Below are 21,326 nucleotides of genomic sequence, written 5' to 3'. Positions count from 1 at the left end.
TGAACCGCACACGAAGACGCGGAACGATCTTGGTCGATACACACGAAAGATACGCGCTCTGTGTTACCGACGAACCTCGTAGCGACGATTGCGGCAAGCGTGGAAGCACATAAGGAGGAGGGGTTAAACGAGCCGAGCCACGATTTCGTCGTCGTAAACGTCAACGTTACGGTTACAGCGTTGTTCCTAGCTGGTTTATATTGAACGAGCTTGCTCCCCGAGGTACGTAACACCTACTGGCAAACCGTCGTATCGTCGAGTAGCACCATACTCGTTTCCAACTCGACAGAGCGTGGCGGGAGAGACCACGTGGCTTTTACGCGGGAACCTCCTCTCTCGACGGTTCGGCACCACCACCACTCAGAGTTCAAGGTTTGTTGGGTTTATCCTTTCGTATACCGTACCGAGTTTAGAATGATTGCCGTAACCACGCAATATCAATACGAGCAAACTAAAAATACTAAATGAATTATTAATTATACATCATAAAAAAGTCAGTTTTCGACACGTGTTTCGCGCGGTTTCTTAATGAATTATGTCGATTCAGATTTGAATTTTTTAATACTATGTACTTTAAAAGTAAACACTAAGTTTAAAATAAACTCTACTTTTGAACCCGTAAATAGTTACTTCGACGATATTTCAGAGATGTTTCCGGAAGCGTAACTTTCCTTCTAATTGAATATCGATCTTTTGAAAACATTATAAGGCAGAATATAGCGCGATACAAGAATTAGCATTCCAAGGGAAACCGTCGAGAAACGAGGTACTTTTACAGAGAATAAATGAACCACGGGGTGTACAGATAGTATTCAGGGCTTCGTCTTCACGCCCTCTAATTACCCCATAGACGTGGCGGACCCTTCAATGAGGGGCCATAAATTTTGCTCGCGTTTGAAAACAGCCCCCGTGAAAAGTGATACGGCACGACAGATAGAAAAAGCCTTTTGTGATTCTGGTGATGTGTCTTTGAAAATTGTCAGCTATACAACAGGAACGTGTTGTTCGATAAAGGTTACGCTCAATCTTACATGATAATTGTTGAATTAAATACACCCCTTATATCAACGACGATGCATTTTACTACCGATAGCGTTACACTGTTTCATTATCGTGACATTAATAAGAGAGATATTTACATTTGGAAACGGTGGCGATGCCGACGCTTCATAATCGCAATAAATCACAATGAATATCAAGCCCGTCTACCCTTTTTGATGTTTATCGTGGCAATGATACAAATGCATTCCGGTGGTAGTATCTTTGGCGTACGCGTGTATTCACGATTGTTAACGTGTGTCTCGAGATTGTATACCCATAACACACCGATCCCTACAATAAGACCGAGTTAATGATAACGTGTCGATCGCTTTCTGATTTGTGAGATTTACCTGGCATAGATCGCTTCTGCAATCACTTATTGCACACTTAATAACGACGTTTAACGCGAATACCGTTAGAAGGCTAATAAATCATGCGACAGACATAACATCTTCTGGCCAATTTGAAAGGTATGTTAAGAACATATATCGATGTTAAAAACATAACAAAACTGGACAAACTTCTCCCACGCAGACCAAGTCACAGCACGATACTTACACATTTTAAAAGGAAAAATTTATATAACAATACTTATTTTTTACACCTGAACATAAGATAAAGAAGAAAGTCTCCATAACCACAAATAGCACTCAAAACCATAAGGGAACATATTATTATTTTTGAAAAACAGGGATGGTTAAGAATATTGCACTTATTTGCATAAATGATTAATTGGAATTAAGTAAAATATTTAAGATGAACCTGATCGTAAATAGTTAACAGTAAATCGTCGGAAACTTTGAAACACAACAAGAAGGACGAAGTTCATTTCCCACCCCCACTCGAATGTAGAGGTTTTTACATATCACGCGACATACAATGAGGAGGTAATAATACTGTCCCGACCAATCGTTCGAGTAGGTGTGCGACGATAAAGCCAAATTATTTATCACCGTTACGAACGAACGCCAATAGACGTTGATGGCTCTATATTTGCCCACAGAAGACTTTAATCTACGACGAAATAATCCACGATCCTGTATCGATAAATTTTCCTACGCGTGTATCTCGCTTGTACCGGCCAACACTCCGAAGAGCACTTGCCGGCTAGCGAGAAGTGAGTCAACGACTTTCGATCCGCGAGTAGGTACATAGAAGAACCTGTTCCGCGCTAGTGCGAGCCGATCAATTGCCTCTTCCCATTCCTACGATTCCTCCTACGTTCGCTTGCATTCCAAGGAATCGTCGGCTCGATTCGTACCTCATAACCAAACGATTAAATCTTTGTCGAGGAAAACGCAAAGCGCCGCATTTCCCGCCGATCATGGCAACGAAGAAACGTAGGACGATTTAACGGCTATAAATCTTCCAGCAGTTATCGAGAGACGTACGGTCGATTCGAGAATATACGAGCAAACTGAAGCAGGGAGGTCTTCCCTCTCCCTCTTTAGTCGAATTATTAGTAAGAAAAAGAACCATCGTCTTTCTCCACACGTATTAAAAATGCTGTCGAAGATAATACTTTATAGAGGACGTAAACAACAAGGTTCGTTCAATAAAATTCTGTTTCTTGTATAAGCACGCGACTACGTCACGAAAGCTCATAAAATAATCCCTACACCTTTTGTATGCATGCAGAGAAGAAGAGAGGAAGAAGAACTCGCGTGGACAAACAGTATGAAAAAATATAGGTGGACCTTAAACCGGACCAAAGGGCGCGACAAAGAGGCTAGAAAAGAGGTGCTCGAAAAGAAGAACCAAAAGGGATAAGATAAAGAAAAAAAAGGAAGACGAATCGAAGGAGGCACTGTTTGAAAGACCTAGAATTTGGTAGAGAGAAAAGGCGGCGACCTCTAAGCGAGATCGAGCTCGAGAGGCCTTGGGTGATTATATATCCGCGTACAATAAAGCGAGAGGCTACCAGGCAACCTCTCGCCAAGAGAAACAGAGACATCGCTAGAAACAGCTGACTACCGGAATTCGGGGTTCCGGAGGGGTGAGTACGACGAGGAAGGCACTTGAACCCCAATTGGACGAGGGCTTCCCCATTATACTCGACGTGCCCAACGATTTTACACGCACTTGACTCCATTCTACCTATCCACCAGACGTAACATTATCGCGACTGTATGACCCGATTTTCCACGACCCAACGTTTTTAACGTTCCAACGTCCTATGTATATTTTATTCAATCAAAGCAGTGTATGTATGCAAACTTTAAAGATATATATAACGCTCGATTAGAGCTGTCTTATTGGTTCAATTTTTGCTTGAATACTTAGAACGTTATGCTTTTTTTAGTGATGTTAACAAGTGGTAGATTCAAGCTTTTATCATACGAGGTATTTACCCACTATGCCCGAATGTCCCATGAATTACGAGTAAAGGTTAGTACAGCAAATTAAAAACTAGAGATACTAGGTGGGAAACGGGGACAAAATTAATTTTAGCAGGACGATTTCTCGATTGTGAAACAGACTGGCTTTTTTTGAACAACGACGACTGGAGAAAGCATCACGCTCGAAAGAGGTGCACACGGACACGGTTGTTCAAGTATTAACGATAACTCGAGGTGTCACTTTGCGCGTCGCTTTCACACGACCAGGTTAGTTATTACCAACCCCCGGCACGCGGTGCATTCATTCGCGCAGAAGGCAACGGAATATTTTTACTCCGCTACCGACTATAAATCCGTTATCTCGGCTACGCTTCGTGACGGATACGTCGTATTTCAATCGACGCACAAATAGACTCGACAAAAAATTACAACCCGTTTCGACATAACACAACGTCAACTTACATTCGTCGATTCTGTATACAGAGCCTGTTGTCTTCCATTTTTCAGAGCGGAACTAAGGGATGAATGATTTGTTTGGATCGTGGCTACGCGATCAACGGGGCGCAGAGTCTATCGTGTAAATAGAACGGGAAGAGCGTGGTGTCCAAAGAGATGAACAAGAAACAAAGAATGTGTTTTCAAGCACGGCGTTCGATGTGATCCGTACGTTGACCGTGAAACAACGTCGAACGGTTTAGCCCCAGCGTAGCGAGAGAAGCCGGGTAAACTCGATCCACCACGCCTTTCCCGACCACGTGGCCTTACTACCGGACTGCTCTCTCTCTCCCCTAAGCATCGTCGCTTCTATATTTCATCACGGCTGTTATGATAATCGCTGTACGAGAGAGAGAGAGATAGCGACAGAGTGATATTATGAATGTAAACTCACCTGCTATAGCCATCCAGGGGTAGAAGGTATGGTTGGCGGTAGGTTGCTGATGTAGTTGCGTGGCAACCGGTTGGCTCGCGGACGAGTTCAAACTGCAGGTGTTCCAGGACGACGTGAGGGACCTCGAGGAACTGTTGTTACCAGGACTCGATGCCGGGTCGCCGCCTACGAGACCACCATAGCTACCAACCCTCGTACCTTCTGGGGTACACGCCGAAGGACGTACGACCGAATTGCTCTGGCTGTTCGCCCCGGAAGTCGCTGACTGCCAAACGTCCTTGACAGCTGCGGCTGCCATCACAGCAGCATAACCATTCTGATGAGCCGCAGCTTGATCTTGTTGCTTACAGTCCTTAGTTGCTGTGGTCGAGTACGAGGATGTGGTGTGCCCGGTCGCTTCAGGTGTCGTCGAGTAGAGTTTGCAGGCCGTCGCGACGCTCGCGTCGTATGGTGAATCTTGCGGTGGTCTCGTATTGGTGCCTCCACCCGGATGAATTCCCAATGACGACGAGGTGTGATGATGATGTTGCGTGGATGCGTAGGGAGACATGCCCAAACCAAGTGGGAAACTTCTGTATGCCGCTGCTGTAGCCGGATCATGGTGCTGACTAGCAGCTCCTGTTTGATGGTGGTGACTTCCGTAGAAGCCACCCGCAGTCTGCTCAAAATAGGAGTTCATTATCCCGGGTATTTTGAATCACTTGCACTGAAACACCGACACTCGAGAAACAAAGCGATAGACGGTGAGTTTTGCAGGTAACCTCGTGAACTGTTTGTAGTTCGTAAAGTGTCAAGAGCACACACACGCGTGGCTAGTCACGACCGATACTAGTCCATGCTCCGATGTGATCGATTCGAGCTAGGTTTGTTCACCAACCCAATCGTCCCACGAATAACAACGAAAATCGTCTTGTTCTGGTTCTATGTTCCGCAAATTCGCGCCAAAAGTCGAAAGGCAAGCGCGTCACGTTGAGCACCGATACGCTGTTTGACGCGGCTGGGCGACAGGTGACAGCGTCGACAAGGGACAAGCAAACGGGCATTAAACCGTTTCAAGTGGTCATAAAAGTCATCGGTAGGTAGAAGCGGTTTTACCCAAAGTGTCAATGTCAGTAGGCCGTAGGAGTGTAATTCAGAATGGGACTCATGGCAGCGGCGGGGGCTTTTATGGACTTGTTATGGTTATCGCTACCGGCACGAGTGTAAACCGGCGGTCTAGGTGGTAGAAACGGGCGATGATCGTTAAATCGTTACGACGCAATAAACCGGGGTAATAAGACGAGCTATAAAACTGCCTCTGTGGGTCTTTCTACCGCGTGCGCGCCCGTCGACGGTTCGGTCGGCCGGCACGCGACGATCTCCCTCGCGGACACCTCTCCTTCTTTTCCTTTATCTTTCGATAATGCGTGTATGATTTCTGATCAGTCAGGCACGGGGCCCAGGGTGTCTCGAAAAGTCGGCCGGTCGATCTTTTAAAAGGACCAAAGGAATCGCTGACTCTGTCCGCACTGCACTAGCACTAGTCGAAATGTGACTTCGCTGACGACTGTGAGGTTCAGTATGAAGCGACGTACGAAGGGGATCGTAACGAACCACGGTATGCCAGTGCGGTGGTCCACGGCACACTACCGCTTTTCTCGCGCCCCGTGTACCGCCACTCTGTACCGTCCTCTGTCTCTTGCTCGCTCGTTCGTCTCCTTTCGTCTCTCTCCTTCACCATCGGGTTCTCCTGTTTCCACAACCAATTTCCCTCTCTCTCTCCCATCAGCCCTCGTTTCTTCTCTTTCTCTTTTCCACTATCATTCCCTCTCTTCCTTCTGACCGCTCCTTCTCGCTTGTGCGCACACACTCTTCCACGGTGTGCTATGTGTCGACGAGGAACCCACCACTACTTTCCTCCTCGTCTTTCGCGTGTCGACCCCCTCTCCAATGCGATAACCAACTCCTCTCACTTGCTCCGTCATCGCTGTTCTCTCCCTCCCCCGCATATAACGCCCCCTCCACGTTTGCTCACTCACCCTCTCATTCCATCTCGCTCCACCTCTAGACGATGCGTCTCGTTTTGTCTCTTCCACTTTCTTCGGCTGTCTCTCTTTTTCCTTCTCCCGATTAGATTTCACGAAGCCCCCTGTCGACCGCTCGAGCAACTCAACGACGTGCCGCGAGATTAAATTCGTACTTCGGTGCTTGCCGGGCTACATAAGATTCGACGCGTCCTAATGGACAAGACAGTAAACGAAAACATGTACGTAAGATAAAAAGGTCGAAAAATTAAAAAAAAATATAAAGCTTTGAAATTGACCAAGGAAGGAGTAACGAAAAGACTGGTGTAAAAGTAAGATTTCGAGCCGCGCCGAAAAAAAGGGAAAGACGAAGAGCGAAACAGGTAAAAAAAGAAACTAAAAAGAAAATGAGAGAAAGAAAGACGCGAAATTGCAGCAGCTAAGAGAGAGACAAGAAGTACGATCACGCGTCGTTGGTACTGAACGGAAGGGGGAAGAAAACAGGGTGCCAAGGGAGGAGGTTATGCTTAAGGACCAATCAGAATTGAATTCGTCACGAGTACCGCGCCGCCACAGCACGAAAATTCCTACACTATGTGAAAGTAGTTCCAAGTTGGAACGACGCCCATGACTGGTTAGGCGCCGCCCCGCGTTACCCCCACCAGTGAAAACGCGCGAGCAACCGTGGATACAGACACGGTCGGCTGCCGTACGGTAGAACGAAAGCTGCACGCCACGCGCGTCACGCAATGTTTCCTTTCCTCTTCCTTGCCGCTCCTTCCCTCTCCGCGATCTATCCGTTCGTGGGGATACGTGCACCGCCACCTCTGAGTTTCATCACGAACTAACGTTGCCAGATCCATTCAGACGTTCAAACGACCAACATCAACGAGGCACCTTGCGATTATCGTTATTGGTGAAAGCGGTCTTGCGAATTGACTCTTACGTGCGATCGTTTGATAGACAAGCTACGAAGAGAGACAGAGAAAGGAAAGATAAACAGGGAAAGTATATATTTCGTAGGCACGAGGCACGTCCCATCCCTGTAAGTTCCGATTCCAGCTGAACCGGTCCGGTTCGAGCCTGTCCGATGGTTCGATGATGACGCGATTGTGAGTACGAGCGACACGAATGTTATCATAAACGTCTTTTACGAGATACTTTAGCGTTTTACGAACCAATTAGACTACGGTCGTACAATTAAAACGCCGTAAAAGTGAGCTCCTCCGTGAGGGAAGCGAGTAAGCACCGTGGCGCGCGCCGCACCAGTATCGGGAATGTTTATTGGGATGTAAATGTCGCTGGATTATCGCCCCCGCGGTTCGCACCTCGTAAATTATTCCGTAACGAGCCGAGTAATGCCCATCATAAGCTGCTCTCAGGGACCGGACCAGACTATTTGCTCGCTCACTTTTGCCATTATGAATGTTTAGGACACAACCCGCCTACTACTTCGCGCGTGTCTCGAAAAAACAGTTTAAACGTTCCCGTTTCTTAGAATAATAATGTTAACAAAAGATTATTCAAAACTAACACACGACTACATTACACCTAGGGCTCGCATCATTTATTACTTTTTACAACCATTTACGAAGATATCGCTCTTTGTTCACAATAATAGTTGCAGCTCATTTACTGCTTTCGTTATGTGTTGTGTATGTACATTTAACATATGCTACGTTTTACAACATAAATAAATATACTTTGTGCATGTTTCAGAAAAGTTACAAATTTCAATTTTTAAAATAAACATTTTGCATAATACCGTATTCAAGTAGAAAATGTTATGTATTATATATTTCGTTTGTTAACGTCTCGAAAAAGATTTACGACTCGTCAAAGTAATCATCAAATGCCCGGATTGATGGAGCCCTTGATGAAGTGACTCGATGCAGTTTTCGCTTTTGTGGGACTCCGACAGGTGGCAGCCCGTTTGCTTGAAAATCATGACGGCAATAAACTCCGGTTTTATGACCACTTGAACAGAATCGTAAAAGTCAGGGCCTTTAAGCTTATAGCTTGGTAGGACGCGTGTCGAATATGGTGGGGGCGTGAAGAGAGCCACCATAACGCCGAAGAAGGGGGAAGGGTGTCAGGGGCTGTGTGGGTAGCCAAAATGGGCCTAAATGCCCCTTTTAAAACGCCATTGAAGATAACCAGCCAACCACCAAAAGGGGTTTATTTAATGACCAAGGTTGTTCTCACAAAACCGGACACTCTCTGTAGCTGCTGCCGACAATTATATGATGGCTTCATGACTATTACAAGTTGTTTTTTCTTGTTTTCTGTCACAGTTACAAGCTCAACCGTCATCCAACTAATGTTATAAATGCTTCTATTCGATGTTCGTTTCACAAAATGAGATAAACGGTAAGAAAGAGAAGACTACAATGTGCTTCGTACAATCAAGAAACTTTTTCAGATTTAAATGGTTTAACTCACTCTTCGAAAATATTACAACTGCTTACATTAATCTTAAATATTGCTCTGGTATTGCCTTCATTTCACCGAAAGCATTCATTAATTTTCACGGTCAAATATTGCCATCAATAAATCTAACCATGTATCAGAGAATATCATCAAGAAGGAACGATAGCATGCAAGTCAAAATGGATGATCGACATTTTCCTTATGGATTTCAAACAAAACCAAAACAGAAGAAATATTCGAAGATGGTGGGAGGTATTAGAGGGCGTAGCTATAGCAACGGGAAGATGGACACGAAAGCAAAGAGGCCGTTGCACCCGAGTCGAACAAATCTGTACTCTTGCTAAACCAGCATCCATTCTTCATCGCTCCAGTGGCTTTGGCTCTTCTGGTCTCTCCTCCGGCCATGGTTCAACGCACTGCTTGGACTCTCATTTTGGTTGGTCTTTCTTTCTTCCCCCCTTTAAACCCTACTGTGCGTTCCCTACTCGTTTCTTTCTCTTTTGCTTTCTTATAGCCTCCTCCCTCCGCCTCCCCAGGGAGACCAAGGATGAATATTCGATCATGAACGAGCGTCAGAATTTCAGATAAGCACGATTCTCGTCGTTATTCGCGCGAATCGAAACTCTTGGGGATCAACCTGTGATATAGGGGCACTCGCGGCGGTAGATAATAATGGCGTACTTCGGCGGTGCATTGAAGCAGAGTACACGTTTTGCATTACGTTAAAAAAAAAGAAAGAGAACTAAAGTGTGTATACATGGTTAAAAATGGTTTTGCCGATAGATCGGCAATAAATCACGATAGTCTTTAAGTCCGTAATAAAAAATCTACAATATTCTCTGCTTAACAGGACTGGACTGGAAAAGTTTATCCAACACACATCACTTAATTTCGTTTCATCGATAGACGTAAAATTTCACTTTGCACAGCTTTAATCACAGTTGTTAAAAAGATACCCACAAGTATACATATCGATCCTTAGTACATCAGCAGGATCAAGTGGCAAGGACACGGAAGAAGTCCTCTTTGCCATCTGGCGGTTTCCTGCCGTATCACCTAACTGCAAAATATCTTTCGCAGTTCTCTACACTTTTCACAGCCGATATTTTCGGTCCAACCAGAAATTCACTCCCGTCACAGACACTTGTACGATACCGAAACATTTTCCTGATTGCGCTTCGTGTTCAAATAGAAATTCCAGTGTCGCGCTTCTAATGTAGAAGTGCCAAGAGAAAATGTATATTGCCGTTGCCAATCCTTTTCGTGCAGCTGCACTCGTTAATCTTCAAGCAGGACGTAAATGTTCGAATAACTGAACGGATCAACATTCACAAACAGTTTAGCACCTTTGGTTAGTCTGTCTTGTCGCTGAAAAATGAAGTCTCAAAAATAAACAATATAATGTACAAGAAAAGAAAAACATTGAAGACATCACCTACATCGACGTAATTGGAGTCTAATTTATTTAAACACAACTCGAGGACTCGTTAAGCTTGATCGCTGCCTGCCTTACCGGTTGGGTAACCGGTCCAGCAGGGCACAAAACATTAAGGCGCGTTCATACATTCCATTCAGGACGTTTACACTTTCTCGTCACAGCTGTAAGCCGGACAAAACGTCGAAATTACCGACTAACACCTATACTTAATACCGTCGTTCAAATCATCCCGTCGTGATCAGAAACGTTACTTTGCATGCAGAAATAAATCGATGAAAGATAATTGGACGAGCCAGCTGCTCGGTTAACTGAGTCCTCGTTTTAAATATTAACAACACGCATTCTACACGGTATCGTGTTAAATCATACACTTCGGAGCCTGGTTTCCATTGTCGACTTAACAAGTTCTATTTCGCCGCGACGAAACATAATAATTTGCATAACCCATTTGCAATTAAAAGTGTGTGATGAATAACTGAGTTAATATCTTTTACGCGTGAAAATCGTACTTATACGGAGACAAACTGTTAGGTGACAAATTGTTCACTCATTTGGTACAAAATTTATTTAATCATAAGTGTTAAATGTTTTTTATCACAGCAGTAAGAAGGTTGAATTACACTCATGCAATAATTTACGTAGTACTCTGCCATTTTACTTTCAAAACTACATTTTTTTTTTTTTCAAGAAATACAAACACATCAGAATCCTTTGCTGCTGCTGGCGGCGTGTTGTTATCGAAGAAACAATGAAAGGAGAGCGAGAAAAGCAAAGCTTACCGCTCAAATCCTATTGCATTGTGAAACTGAGGACGGTTGGCTATGCTGCAGATGTACCTGTAACAGACGCATCAATTCATCGAGAATCACGCGATCGAAAAAATCGATCGCGTTCATCTCCACCATGGTTCTTTCCGGAAAGAACAGGTGTACGGTATGGTTTTGAGCAGGACATCCTTGGATCCACCAAGAAAGTAGATGTCATTCACACAGAGCACAACGCACGAACTTCACAGTAATTCATTATCATAGTTCATTTTCATTATAAACATGTCAATCACTTTTTTTCACACCATGCATATTATATCTAATAACTTTTTAATTACCAGGATGATGCCAAAATGATACTTTCACACACTAGAATATGTTCATTACATACTTCACACACATTTTTAATGAAATAGTAGCGTCAATCTTTTTTGAAATTCATTCGGGCCTTCGGTTCTCTCTCCCACTGACCCCGTTTCTCGTTGTTACCTTTTTTATTGCCATTCTCCTGACCTTATCCTTCATACTTTTTGGACATGCTGGGTGTCAATGTAAAGGTCTCAGTCTCTAGTTTTCCAAACAATTGGCGAAAATAGGTCAACATGGATTAGATTTCGAGATATTTTCAAAAGAGTTTATTGATGCACATTCATTCAGAAACTGGTGTTGACTTGTCGATTCAAGAGTTCAAGCGCTTCAAAATTGCGCATGTTGTTCATGTCTTGCCTTCGGCATTCACCTGTAGTTCGCCTGCCGGTTTTCTAGTTTAACATACACACAGTATATTCTGCACTGTAATCGTCGAATAAATTGAGAAGTCATACCTTTAATGACTTCATATATTTCACACACATTTTTAACGAAAATACATAGTAACGTCGAACTTTGTTGAAATTCATACAATATACAAATAAGATATAGATACTGTACTGTATTCGTCGAAAATATTGAAAAGACGTACATTTAATGGAAACCAGGCCCGTTTTCAATCATTCATATAACTCAGATATTAAACAATATAACAAACGCGTAAAACTGCCGCTCATTAATGTGTTATCGAGATAAAGAGTAGTAAGCAATATACAATAATAATAGGATATCGAAGTAACGCGAAGTAATGAAGAAAGTGTATTTGCCACTACAAAGGGGATAATAACGGTTGGTTAGAAGTGGTTGGAGTAGCCGAATGAATGAGTGGCAGCTTACACGTAAACAAACAAGTATCAATGCGTCCAAATTGAAACATAAAACGAAATGAATGAGCCCATAAATACTTAGACCTAATGGTAGGGTGCGGGTAAGCTATTGCTCGAAGATCGTTACTTATGCGAACGTTGTAAGAGAACGTGCCCGATACCTCTGTAAATACTGTACTGGCTCCTTTTTAAACGATACTTCTTTCTTTTAATCAAAATTCTAACGCCATTACATTTATTCTTAAACATTTAATACTGAAGACTGAACACTTTAGAAACATAACGTCACTATGATATATTCAACAATAAAGGAATTACGACGTCATTGTAATAGCCAATTTTTTAATAAAAATTTGTGTCCCGAATCTTTTGCCTACTTTTGAATAATAATTTCTAAAATTAAAAGCTTCATCGTGAATAATATACGATCAACACTTTAATTCAGAATATTCGTCGTTCTCAAAATTTAATAACATAAATTTTAAAACAAAACACGTCTGTTTTAATTCTTCTTGCGTATTCGACCGTTAAATATTCTGTTTGTTATGAATGGTTAACTATAAAAAATATCAAAAAACGGTTCAAAAAAACTTATTCAGTTTAATAAAAGCAACTTAAATAAAAAAAATAAGTAAAGCATTTATTTAATCACAACTGTTAAATGTTTTTTATCACAGCAGTAAGAAGGTTGAATTACACTCATGCAATAATTTACGTAGTACTCTGCCATTTTACTTTCAAAACTACATTTTTTTTTTCAAGAAATACAAACACATCAGAATCCTTTGCTGCTGCTGGCGGCGTGTTGTTATCGAAGAAACAATGAAAGGAGAGCGAGAAAAGCAAAGCTTACCGCTCAAATCCTATTGCATTGTGAAACTGAGGACGGTTGGCTATGCTCCAGATGTACCTGTAACAGACGCATCAATTCATCGAGAATCACGCGATCGAAAAAATCGATCGCGTTCATCTCCACCAGGGTTCTTTCCGGAAAGAACAGGTGTACGGTATGGTTTTGAGCAGGACATCCTTGGATCCACCAAGAAAGTAGATGTCATTCACACAGAGCACAACGCACGAACTTCACAGTAATTCATTATCATAGTTCATTTTCATTATAAACATGTCAATCACTTTTTTTCACACCTTGCATATTATATCTGATAACTTTTTAATTACCAGGATGATGCCAAAATGATACTTCCACACACTAGAATATGTTCATTACATACTTCACACACATTTTTAACGAAATAGTAGCGTCAATCTTTTCTGAAATTCATTGCCGAAGACTCGAGGGGCCTTAAGTTCATTGAACTTAAAAATAAGATGTCAGTTTATTGTCCTTCCAGCAGTCACTTAAAAAAAATTTGTATACACCACACACTCGGGTGCTTTGTGCACCTTAATTAAAAAAAAAATTAGGTCGATAGCTGTTACACTTTCCGCGATAATAGTTCTTAACATTTTATCTGACTCACCCTGTATAATTTTGCATGCAACACGGTAAATTTTTTTTATGAAAAATGATATTTTTTACCCTTACAACCTGTAAGTTGCTTTATATTATGAAAGTCCTATCTCATATCACTCACACGATTCATTACAGAACTTTGTCGTGTTTCAAACACTTTAGAATGAAAGCTTCTATAAGTACGATCTGATAAAGAATTCGTATCACAGGTTGCACAAATTATTTTGAGTTCATTTTTTAACCACAATTTCTCTCATTAAAAAGAAAAAGTGTACAGTATCGAATATATAATTTAACCTGCTCCATTTTATATTTTTACAGAAAAATATTAATAACATTTATCATGGCTTGTAGGCTCATTCATTTCGTTATATGTCAATTATCATTCATTTCTACCGCGCAAGCTTTAGTAATTGTTCAAAAACTTACCTATCTTCATCCTGACTTACCTCACGACATCTCAAGTAACTGCCGTCATCTGGATCCGGTTCTGGGTTCTGAAAAGGACAAATGGGATAAAATGAACTATCCTTCTACGAAACTACCAACCGTGTTTGATTAGGACGTATACATCAAAATGGAGAGAGAGAAAGTGATTTTACTTTGTATAAATGTGGCTATTGAAGCGTGTAATCAGTAAAGCATATTTAATATTCATTTGGAACGTATAAGGAACGACGCAGTTTCGAATTTACAATGATTTTCTGTTTCACGGGGTACACTGATGGTCTTTGTGCGCTGGCTATCATGCGACATTAAGATTCCAAGAGGGAGGGCCTGTCTGTGACAGACGACCGTGCAATGCCATATTCGCTGCTGCTTTCGTCTACGGATCTTAGCTCTTAACTAATTCCCCCTTGTTTTTCTGTGGCAATGAAAAAAAAAAAATTCCAGCTTCCAAGAACATCACCGGCAAGTGATAGCGCTTCAACGACAGTATTGATACCGCGGAACGAACGCTTCCCATTTTTTATTGCGTCAGACTTCTTTTTTACTGATAATCGAATACGACGACAATCAACGAACCACGAGTTCTTTCGTTTCATTGAAAAAAAGCAAACAGAAAGATGAAAAACTTCGCAAAATATACAAGCTGGGACAAAAATCGTGGTATGAAAGAGAAAATACTGCTACCCCGCGAGTAAATATAATTTGTTCATCTTAAATTCTATTTTCAAAAAGGCACCTTCAAATTTTATTCATATTTAGAAAAGACATTGTAAATTTAATTACATAAGCAGATTTTCGAAAAATTTATTTGCTTCTCTCGAAAATGAAGCTGTAAATAAAAAACAAATAATAATTCTAAAACCAGCAGGATTATTCAGCATTGCTTGGGTATCTCAGATTTATGATATTCGTGAATATTTAAAAAAATACCAATTTATCTTAATAAATATCATAGAAAAATAAAAAATGTGATATATGCCGGAAAATATAAATTATAGAAAAAATATGCAACGTTTCGTTTTTATATAATAATAAAATTCTAACTCATTTGTTATAAAACTTTTGTTGTAATCTGCATACGCGACGTTTAATTTGTTAAGAGGATTAAAAATCACATAAACGCAATGGCGGTGAAGTCGCACTAGACACTCCGAAAAGGAAGGCTTCTGTTAGTATCACAAAATAATTTAACGCGTCTTCTCATACAACACCTCAGCGCATGGCCCATATAACGAGAGGGAAACTTAGACAGACCACAAAGTTACAATCAGCCCAGTCTATTGGGCCAGATTATGGGAGTTAAGTGTTACGTAACGAAACACATCGACCGTACATATTAATACCTGCGTCGTTGAACTGTGGAGGGATCGTGCCAGCAATAACAATAATGCATTTCTCCGTGGCTTAGACTGCGCTATATACGCGAGCGCACGACATGGATTTGCAATTCAAACGTCTCTAAGCGTAATACGTATAAATCGAGAGGATACTTTGACCGAGAAGGAGGGGGTACACGAACGGACGGATACACTGTGAAAAGGAAGAAAGGAAAAGTTAGCTTTCCGGAAAGAAAAGACAAGAAAGGCACCGAGGGGAATAATTTACGGTGAGCGTGTCTTATTCCTTTGTCAATTGAAAGGATAGGAGGAAACGTTATTCTGTGTACTGTGTGGACGTACAGCCGAAACCATGTTTGTTTAATTTAAATGAGATTACAGGGACTTCTGATTTGAAAGAAATTTAAATAAAAATTAATTTAAATAGTTTTGAAAGAATAATTAGTGATTATACGAATGTGAAGAAATTTAAACTATATTAGTCTCTTCCATTTTAAACTTTACTCAACTAATTTCAATAAAAAAACCATTTAATTTCCATCGTAAAGGGAGATAATTGTATGTTTACTTGGAACAGACACACCTAATACAAGCATGAAAATGAATCTTTGCATAACGCAATTAGAAAGTATTAATCATCTCACTTCCTATTTTTAAACACATAGCGATAGATCCACATATTTATCTCTGTTATCATTGACCATTATAAAAAGGATAATTTTATGCAATTACTGGCCTAATTAATTGCAGTTTGTTAGGTACATTGTAGTTGAAATATTTAATAAACCTATTTCATTGAATTTTAACATCTTAACTTAGGAGCCCGAGAATAATTGGGCAAAATACACTTGTTATAATATAATTGTTAAGTTAAGAGGTTAATATATTCAATTATTGAATTGCATGAATGTTGTTTTATGACATTTTAAGAAGCTTCACAATAAAATATATACTGAGGAATATTTCACATGTGCTTCCATTTGTTTATTGCTTCTAAACGATAATACCTTTAACATAATCAATAAAACAAGTTAACGTCTTTCCATTCATTCTGTTTGTTACAACAGCTGCTAATAAAATGTGCATATATTTTATTGTGACACTGTGTTTTCACATATTTTACCACACCGTAATAAATATTTTACATACCGAGTCTATTCAATGTTAAATACAAAATATTATGCTAAATACATATTTGTTATATTATATTGTAATATTTTGTTAGAATTATTCATTTTTATAATTTATTCTGTTGATTTGATTCAATTGTCACCAAAAAATTCATTATTTCATCTTTTTTATCAAAGTGAAGTAGCAAATTCTGCTTTCAACAAAAAACGTTGGTTAAATCAGTAAATATGTAAGTTTTCTACATACATATATTATCAAATTTTAATTCCTTCTACATCTGTGCATTAACATTTTACTAAATTTCCATGTATATAGCATTCGAAACAGTTTTTTAATATTTTCTATAATGGCGTGTAATTTTTTACCTGGCCATGCTTGCTGATTTCTCAATGCGATGCAGAATCCGTTCTGTCTTCCACATCTTCAATATTTTCAACACTCCGTTCGCGATTAAAAATTAATTTATCCCTACAAAGGCAAAAAAAGCTAATTATATATAATTTAATCTCATTAATAACGCAATTACGCACCTCTTGTTCGGAATCTGACCCACCGCGCGAGGCACAGCCAAGAAGAAGGATAACGGTCGCGCGAAGGCAATGGACCAATCAGAAGAAAGCATGAAAAGCTCAGTTAATATATCATCAAATCATCTAGGAACTTGTACCTTTCACATGTTGATTATGGTCTAGTTTTCAATAAAAAGCCTCGTTAATTTTTTTTCTGAATTCGCATACCAAGTAATATTTTAAAATGAAAGAAAGTATAACTGTTTAAACGACAATAATAGAACCACAACCGTAAAAAATTGTAATGAATGTCTAGTGAACGGCTTTCAGGTATAAAGAAGGAGAAAGAAAAAATGAAAAGTGTCTTTATTAGGAACGCAACCCGCGCCGAATTTGAACGAGTGTCTTTCTTCTCAATGATCGTTTCAGGTCCACCATCATGGTCTTCTACATGGTGGTCGGTTAAAAAGAGGGCGAGGACTGAATTTAAGGATGTTCTAGGAAGGGGACGCGTTTGAAAGAAAAGGGGAGGCCTTCGGGTCTTTGTGGCTGGGATACCTCCACTGACAACTCCTCCTTTAAAATAGTTTCGGTTCAGCTTCGTTTGTTTCACAATCAGGTTGAAATTTTGGCAGAAATTATTTCCACCAAAATTTAAAAGTTTAGGAATTTTAAAGTTAGTAATTTAAAAGTTTAAGAATTTTAAAGTTGGAAGGAAACATATCTTTTACTTTGCAGTTTAGTCCTCGAAATACTTGTAAACTTTCTTGTCTAGCATTTTTCCATCATTTTTAAGGTCAAGGTTGGCTAGAAAAACTTAGAATCGTCGGACTTCGAAAAACTTTGGTACATATATTATTGGTAAATGTCAATGATAATCTCTTTTAATACAGAGATTATGTAACGAAAAACAAACGTAAACTATTCATTAAAATAACGATTTATTACATTATTTTTAAAAAAATTCAATAAAAACTTAATGGTAGTCTACTCTTAATCAAATTTTCTTGTGCTTGAGCGATGAGTATGTTTTTACGAATCCTCAAGTGATACGACGACGTAAAAAAGGAACAACACGACGAAAGTAGAAACATTTACAGTTTCGGCTACGAGAAAGTTGCTTGGTCCGTTCTTCTCATGAATTAAATATTTCATTGTGTAATACACCTAGCGTGCTGTTGTCGTAATGCACGACGGCCAGCCTATCAAAATGATAAGAAATGAAATATAAGATAATGCTTGAATGCTCCGAGGAAAATTCAAGTTTTTAAACAATAGCGGCATTAGCAGATAATTAAAAGGAGCCGGTTGAAGCAGAAACAAAAGAAGAGAAAGAAAAAAGTAAAGAATCTGTGTCGCTACGAAAGATTTAAAGGGAGAACCCAGTTGGAAGGGGGCGCAAGTCGACGGGCGAGACTGTACATACGGAGAAGGCCTGGAGAAGTGGGTGATGAATAATGGATGATACGACGTGGCTATCTCGTGCCCGGTATAGCCTGTAGGACTTTACCGTAATGGTCCGTAAATTGCTGAACCGTAGGGATAATGAAATCGCCGTGGTTGGCTCTGTAAACGCTTCGTTATTACGCGTTTCTGGTATCCTTGCTCGATCGTAGCTGAGAAGTTATCAACTGTGATATTTCTTGCGATTAGGGGTACGCAAACAGAAGCACAACTATTATTTCACTTCCAGCTACAGTGAAAAGAAAATAACATTGACACTATCGCTATTTAAAACTTGCGATTTAAATGTGACTTTTATGTAAAAAACGAAAACAATAAACAGTTTTTATGGAGGAAAATAGAAATACACTGAATATAAAAAGAGCCTTAGCTATTTGATTTGATTGATTCAGTCTGGCAAGTTTAAGTTGAGAGGTGCCTCTCGTTTCTAAAGACAATAAGGGTAGATTTCGCCTTACCTGCAACGAAGCTTATCTAGTCAAAGCATTTCTGACCTCAATCGCGGAGGCAAATACGAGGGTATCGTATAATCATTCCTTTGATGGTCTTAAGTAAGTGCAAGCAGGTAGGTAAGCCAAGCAAAGGTAAATAGGCGTGCCGCAATGTTTGGACAGTACTAGCACCACGTGGCACGCCCACCTAATTTCCCTAATCTGCCATGCAAATCGACGGCATTAGGACTTCTCTTTACTCTAGTCACTGAAAATTTCATAACAGGTAAAACCTCCCTGCGGGAGCTACGATGCGCATCTATTCGTCTTAGGATAATTCGTATCAACTACAACAAAAGGAAAGTGACCTGGCTATAAACCACATTATTATTGTACCTCTCGCCAAGTCAATACCTAATCATATTTCATTTTCTGTGACGAAAGATATATAACCTCAGACTTAAGCAGTGAGTCTATAAAGTTCCGTGAATGGTATTGTAAGTATCAATGAACATGCTATAGAAATATGTATTTACATAACTTGAATGCCTTGAACTAACATGTTGTATTGCATTTTATTCTTCTAATATTTTTTATGAATATAAGTGTTTTTTTATTATTGTTGAGACCATTCGCCGAACTTCATTAACACACTCTGTATATAGCTCAACCAATTTCAGGTGTCGCTAATTTCTTATTTGTACGATAATCATACTGTCTGCTGATTTTATCATCCAGATGAGTAGAGATTGTTAAATAGACGAGTATCGTATGAAAGTGAAACACGAACGAGAACAGGTCTGGACGAAAGGAACATCGCGATACTTGATATAAGCTTCTTGTATAATTATTTTACGTTGTTCAGTGTCTATCTCCTTAATGCACTGCCGTGATGCGCACATTAATGGCGTCGTACACGATAACCCTAGGCGCTAACAAGAAGTGACTAACGTCTGAACGTTTTCAGATTAACCAGATACGTAGCAATATAAACGAACTTCCGGTGCGTGTGTGAAGAACACGTTACCAGCGAAAAATATTGCATTTTTAATAGCGCGCGAGAAACTTCTGGAAGATCAATATTCGCCATGTTTCTTACTGATGAAATGAACATATTCTTTACTGATCCCGTAACATGTTGTTCATTTTACTTAATGAATCATCAAACTATCACAGTAATTTAAATGTAATATTTGTCTTATATAATTTCATCTTTAGGTAGAACAATGAAAGAAAGGAAGATCGTGAATTAAATTTGTAACATTCATACAATAGTAGCATGATATGTTACTTGTCGACTAAAATTACGACTCGGCAGATAAGATATCTCGAATAAATTGGACTGCTCTTCACTGCGGGTATTGTGACTTTTATCGAGCACAAATTGTATGAATAAAAATATGTTTATGCCTTAATACTTTAGGCACCATCTCAACCACATCTGAAACATGTGTTGGATTTTCAGTAAATAGTAAGAAGTTCAATTCAAAAGGTATCCTAGCAATCTAAGAAGGTATCTAAAGGTCGAAGCGATGCAGCGCAAAGTACCCTAGTGAAAAATATCGATGAAATTCAAAGCATTTCGTATAAGTCAGTTCGAAAGAAACAACGATGCATATCACGGAACCATCCGGTTTAGACTTTGTAATATTACAAACGACTCGTACGGTTAACTGTACGTACGATCATAGAAACAATAGAAGTGAGATAGGATCGCAAAGCAGAAGTCGTGGATTATCAGGGTAGACCAGTGCTCCTAGATACCCTGCGCGTAGGCTCGGCCAGAACAGGACAAGACAGGGTCGTGCACGGGGTACGCGGTGTACCATAAGAGTGGCGACGTGGGCTGGTAGAGCTTTTCATCAAGTGGGTTCATCGGGGCCAACAGAGTCTCAGGAATGTGCTTGATCTAAAGAAGTGCTGTGTGAGTCCCACTGGATTGAAACCGAAAAGAAAGAGAGAAGATACAGGCTGCTCGGAGAAACGGCAAAAACATGATCCCCCCATTAATACTATCTTCTCTTCTTCTTTTTTTCTTCCTTCTTCCCTTCCATCTTCGGAGAGGTTAATTTCTATTTATACGTGTTTTTGAGATACATATATACTCTTATAATGTTAACAGACTATTAAAAAAGTACTATTTCAGACATTTTAATTGAGGGTTAAGGAAACACTGCTTTCGGGCAGGTGTATTTTTATATTTTTCGTAAATTTGACACTGTAATTCCCACAATTATTTAAAATATTCATATGCTAAAGTATGAACGTAATTTCAGACCACAGTACAACTAAGTATAGTACAAATGATAAAAAACAGTGTGAAATTCAGGGGCAAGAAACGTATGGCTATCGCAAAATCGGTGAGTTTATCGAAATTTTGCCGATGAGTTTATCTGAGATCAGAGAATATTTACTAGGCTTACTTTC

General features: G+C 39.9%; 1 protein-coding gene across 4 annotated transcripts in view; it reads right to left on the bottom strand.

Annotated features, from left to right (window-relative positions):
- LOC114879263 (homeotic protein ultrabithorax-like) overlaps positions 1-21,326 on the bottom strand; it is a 122,166-nt gene that overhangs the window by 100,013 nt on the left and 827 nt on the right. For 2 of the 4 annotated variants that reach the window (XM_046290183.1, XM_046290186.1), the window contains exons 1-3: positions 17,026-17,109; positions 16,861-16,963; positions 4,270-14,074 (exon numbers count right to left, since the gene is read on the bottom strand). In XM_046290183.1, coding sequence (XP_046146139.1) covers positions 4,270-4,948 — 679 coding nt within the window. In that variant the 5' untranslated portion in view covers positions 4,949-14,074; positions 16,861-16,963; positions 17,026-17,109. Of the gene's footprint in view, positions 1-4,269; positions 14,075-16,860; positions 16,964-17,025; positions 17,110-21,326 lie in introns of those variants that run through there. The other 2 variants (XM_046290185.1, XM_046290184.1) reach the window with 2 other exon arrangements.

This window comes from Osmia bicornis, chromosome 2 (genome assembly GCF_907164935.1).
Source record: "Osmia bicornis bicornis chromosome 2, iOsmBic2.1, whole genome shotgun sequence".
NCBI classification, from domain to species: domain Eukaryota; kingdom Metazoa; phylum Arthropoda; class Insecta; order Hymenoptera; family Megachilidae; genus Osmia; species Osmia bicornis.
This window is presented reverse-complemented; position numbering and strand designations above follow the sequence as displayed.